This window comes from Sinocyclocheilus grahami, unplaced genomic scaffold (assembly GCF_001515645.1).
Source record: "Sinocyclocheilus grahami isolate Dianchi unplaced genomic scaffold, SAMN03320097.WGS_v1.1 scaffold229.1, whole genome shotgun sequence".
Taxonomy (NCBI): Eukaryota; Metazoa; Chordata; class Actinopteri; order Cypriniformes; family Cyprinidae; genus Sinocyclocheilus; species Sinocyclocheilus grahami.
Genome location: NW_015505408.1, coordinates 1,188,349 through 1,193,658, shown reverse-complemented (window position 1 = coordinate 1,193,658; position 5,310 = coordinate 1,188,349). Strand labels below are relative to the sequence as shown.

Below are 5,310 nucleotides of genomic sequence, written 5' to 3'. Positions count from 1 at the left end.
GTATAGAAAAACAATTACGCCTATGGAGAGTCCCCACAAGGATAGCTGACCAGACGTGTGTGTGTGTGTGTGTGTGTGTGTGTCTGTGCACAGCATAATGCCATTCCAATCCTACCGTTTCTGTAGTATGCAAATACAATGCGCGCAACTTCACCTATTATGTTGAATAACAGACTGATTATTTTATTTTTATTTTTTATTTAGTCATTTATCAGACTACTATATGAGTAATGCATATAGCAGTAAAAACTTACAACTTACTTTTTTTTGCAAAGAACTAGATAATAAAAAGACATCCCTGTCAGAAAAGTCAGTTTAAGATGCTGTTTATTGCCTTTAGAAAATAATATGTGACCCTGGACCACAAAACCAGTCATAAGGGTAAATATTTTGAATCTAAAAGTTTGTGGTCACCTGAAAGCTGAATAAATAAGCTTTCCATTGATGTATGGTTTGTTAGGATCGGACAATATTTGGCTGAGATACAACTATTTGAAAATCTGGAATCTGAGGGTGCAAAAAAATCTAAATATTGAGAAAATCATCTTTAAAGTTGTGCAAATGAAGTTCTTAGCAATGCATATTACTAATCAAAAATTAAGTTTTAATATATTTACGGTAGGAAATTTACTAAATATCTTTATGGAACACGATCTTTACTTAATATCCTAATGATTTTTGGCATAAAAGAAAAATCTATAATTTTACATACAGTGTATTGTTGGCTATTGCTACAAATATACCCGTGCTACTTATGACTGCTTTTGTGCTCCAGGGTCACATATGAAACCGTGCACGTTTACAGTAATCAATATGTTTCATGCTTTATTGTGTTCTGATATCACACAACATACCCCTTTTGCAGTATATGTATACAAACGTTCTGTGATTTTTATTTAAGTATAGTTTTATACAACCATGAATGTTCTACATGTTGCCACATGGCCTCGTCATGTTGCATATTTAATCCATAAGTGAGATAAATCATCTAGCAACTGTACACATACAAATATTTCCACAATGGATGCATAGTCTACTGCATGCTACACAATTAGTATAAATAGTATGATAGTTTGCTATTCTGAACATGTACAAGATTATTTCATAGTTCATTATCAAGCCATGTTCATTTGCACAGTGGTAAACACACTTCCACATTTCGTTGTCATTTAATTTCAGGTTGCAAAACCTGACAGACCTCATATGAGAGATTCACACCCTCTTATGACACGCTTGAAGCATGTGAGACATCTGAAGTATGTCAGATGAGTGTATAATCATAACCAATAGTGCATGATGCATTAGTGAATTTTGAATGATCTGTTACTATGAGATTGGTTACTGCATCAGCTGTTTGTTGAATGTGTGAATCTTCTTGATTGCTAAGATGAACACATTTTCTTCTATCGATAATATTAAAATTACATACCAGTTTGTACTAAAACCAGACACATAAATGCATATTCGCCATCCTCGAATCAAACTTTATCAGCAGATGATAAAGAAAATCCAGCAAATACACATAAAATATGGATGTGTGCAGGTGCAAGACAACATTTTAAAGCAAAAATTAGTCATTATAAAACAGGTGAATGGTATTATGGTTTGGACCAGTAAATTCAGTTTTGAGTGTTAGCAGTCAAGACACACGGTTTCATTCCTTTCAAATATACATCACCTGGAAAATATTGCTTTCTATGTAATCCTGATGATATTTCTGGCCGTGTCTCAAATGCTGGGGGAAAAAGGAGAGAGAGAAAGTTCGGCTCATCTGTTCTGTAGCCAACAGCCACGATGTGCATCCAGCGGTCCTGTTTCAGATCAAAGACAGAAATCTGGAGGCCGGAGGAGTCGGGTGCACAGATACACGCAGATCCTCTTTCAGCTCCGCTTCTGTTATAGACACTCGCATGAAAACAAGCTGCTTTAAAGATGACCACACCAGCAATGCCCCCAACAGCTTTTATGATGCATTCATTATGCAGTGCATAAAATATAAATAATAAAGCCATAAATGTGTGTAATTGCCCTGTGAAAATGTGCTTTGATATTCTGGACTCTCTTCATTAAGGAAATACATAGGTTTTGCTTTTTTTATTATAAGGTGTTTTCGATTTATTGTTGTTCCTATAATTAATGAATATATTTTTAAATAGTATTAGCATGAATCATTCCCAGTATTTTAAATAAAATTGTTCCTACCTCAGTTTTACTCCTAAACATGACATTTATTTTTAAAATGTATTTTGAACTATGAACAAAACACTGAACAAATTTACTTGGAAAAAAAAGCTAAGAAACTATTTTCACTCAGTAATTGCTCAATTTCAAAGAAACGGCAAGTTACACATTGAATTAAATGTAATATTTTGAGGTTGACATTATTTATTTATAAGACATCCAATAATCTTTGTTTTATCTACAACTTCAAAATATCAGTTGCTACTTTTTTTCTTTCTTTTGCATGTACAAAAGATTTTTGACTATATTTTAACTTCTTAAAATATTTTTTAGGTAGATCACTGTAATGTTGTACATTATATTATTAACAGAATGCATTTGTTAATTTAATGACAGTTTGTTTTTTATTTTCAGTCTACACTGTAAAAATATGTTTTATGAAGTTGTAAATAAAACAACAGTTATTGTTGTACATTTTACAAGAAAATAGTATTTAAAACTAGTGTTTACTAGCAATTTCTAAGTAAAAATGGTTTAAATTCAGTGTATTTTTGTAATTAGAAAAAAGTCAGAGCAATTTTCAGAGCAAGATTTAAAAAAAATAGCGCCACCTGGTGTTTGCATATGTATATTATGTGTATAATATAATATAATATAATATAATACATTCTTTTAAACACACAAAACTGTGCAAGTACTGGAAATGTTATAACCCCATGACTCACTCAAATGCATTGTTGTTGCAATGCAATGTAATTGTTGAAATGCCCCCCTCAGAGAAACCCCCCTTTGTGACCCAATCAATGCTTAATAGGTTTACTAAACCCTAGTTACAAAGCACTAATTAGTTTGGAGGTGGAGGGCGATGTGTTTGCTTAACAGTTGGCAGAAGATAATGTTAACTTAACTCCACTCGCAAGCAGAGAAACAGTCTCAGAATTTAAAACCTAGATTAAAATTGTGTTTATATCGACTTTATTCTTTTATATTTTCAGATACATCCATTTATATATCTCAAACACAATAAGAATCTTTAGCATTTAAATCATAGTAAAAGATTAATAATTACATAACCGGTAAAGACATATATAATAAATTACAACATCACAGAGTGAGGCAGAGCGACAGAAATAATAATAATAATCTGATCAAATGTGGGTCTGCGACAATCAGCGTTCGTCTCTGCTGGACTGTATATCACTGAGGACGTTTTTCACCATGAGAAACTGAGATTCTCTGTGTGAACGCTTCAGCTTCGCTCTTCGGTTCTGAAACCAAATCTAAGAGACAGACAAAAAATATCAGTCAAACATCTGCAATAAACTTATTAAAATTAAAACTTCAATTAAAAAAAGTTTAGTTTAGTTCCAGTTTAGTAGTATGCATAGGTCTAGTACACATCCAGATATCCCTTAACAAATAATCCTGTATTACATAAATAATAGGCCTATGGTTATCGATATATAGATATACACCAGTCTTCACCTGAATTCTGTCCTCATCTAGATGCAGTTTCTTAGCAAGTTCTTCCCGTGTGTCAATGCCTGGGTATGAGTTCACTTGAAACACACTCTCCAATATCTTGATCTGGACGTAAAAAATGCATAGTTAATAGCAAAATTACAGATAAAACAGAGTTTACTCTTTATTTATTATATCGATAGAAATCACAAATAGTCCACGGCTGAAACAGCTTTCAATATTCAGGTTGCAAAAATTATAGCCTAGTTCACAACCTGCAGTTTTGTGCGTTTGACAATAAGAATTTTATTTTGAATAAATTTAGATTTAGTTCTGGCACATATGATTTAACCCTTTAACTGTCACTCACAGTTTTGAACACAGACGTGAAAGTGCACGATCCAAACTTACATTTTTATAATCCACGAACGAAAACATTTTGTAACGTGATATTGATGCACCATTTTCATGGTAATGCAATGTTTGATTTTAAAATGGGTTTCAAAGGATGAATTTTGAGATTTAAAGTTTTCAGTTGATATATAATTTCTGATGATTTCTAAAGTGTGATCAAGAAAAAGGCAACGAAGAAGACTTCTTTTTGACACAGGTCAGAACTCCTGTTGTGATGTAGATTTTTGAGGTGCACTCTTGTCATAAATGAATCTATTACTTTTCCTACATCATTTTTTTTACAAAAACATTGGTAAAAAGTAAATAAAAGACATTGTGTTAGGAAATAATCTCCATCAGTTCGCTGAGAAGTGCGATTGATTCAAGTGAATCGGTTTGTTCGAACGGTTCGCTCCAGAGAATCGGTTCAGTAAACCGAGTCATAGCTCGAAATTATTGCCAATTTTTGGTGCAGGGTTTACTTCGAAACAATTTCCCCTCAAGAATTTCATTAATAAATACAACAACAAAAAAAGCAAGCAACCCAGGTTTTCTTGTAAAACATATACTTAATAATATTTGCTTTATCCACAACTTATCCATAATAGTGTAGTTCCTAATATTAATATTAATGACCAATTGTATAATTTTATTTAATTTTCAAATGAATTATCCCCCAATATTTTCAACAATATTGTTTCTTACATATGGAAGATATTTTCACTTTTTTTTTTTAATAGCCTACTCTAAAAATACAGTCTAAAAAAAAAATCTGGTAAATACATAATATTATTCAAAGTTAGCCTATATTTCAAAATAAATATTAGCATATTTTAAAGACTGATACATAAGGCTTGTTGTCTCCACCTTATTCTGCAATGTGGAAGTCATTGAAATTTTCTTTGAATAGCTAACAGCAATAAACTATTTGCACTACAAACCAGTGTGTTTATTAAGTAATTCAAATAATATAATAACTACTTCCATTTTGCAAAGTCAAGCAGCATAACGGACTGTTTTTGTATACTGATTCAAGTCCAATCAGTATAATCAAACACAGCTGGACTCAAATGAAGGTGTAGAACCATCTCAAGGATGATCAGAAGAAATGGACAGCACCTGAGTTAAATATATGAGTGTCACAGCAAAGGGTCTGAATACTTAGGACCATGTGATATTTCAGTTTTTCTTTTTTAATAAATCTGCAAAAATGTCAACAATTCCGTGTTTTTCTGTCAATATGGGGTGCTGTGTGTACAATAATGAGGAAAAAAA

At 32.1% G+C, this 5,310-nt stretch overlaps 1 protein-coding gene across 1 annotated transcript in view; it reads right to left on the bottom strand.

Moving 5' to 3' along the window:
- Nucleotides 1-3,340: 3,340 nt before the first annotated feature.
- Nucleotides 3,341-5,310, bottom strand: part of LOC107597206 (pituitary homeobox 3-like) — a 4,398-nt gene continuing 2,428 nt past the window's right edge. The window contains exons 4-6 of the mRNA XM_016288160.1: nucleotides 3,864-3,865; nucleotides 3,667-3,768; nucleotides 3,341-3,461 (exon numbers count right to left, since the gene is read on the bottom strand). Coding sequence (XP_016143646.1) covers nucleotides 3,351-3,461; nucleotides 3,667-3,768; nucleotides 3,864-3,865 — 215 coding nt within the window. The 3' untranslated portion in view covers nucleotides 3,341-3,350. The remainder of the gene's footprint in view (nucleotides 3,462-3,666; nucleotides 3,769-3,863; nucleotides 3,866-5,310) is intronic.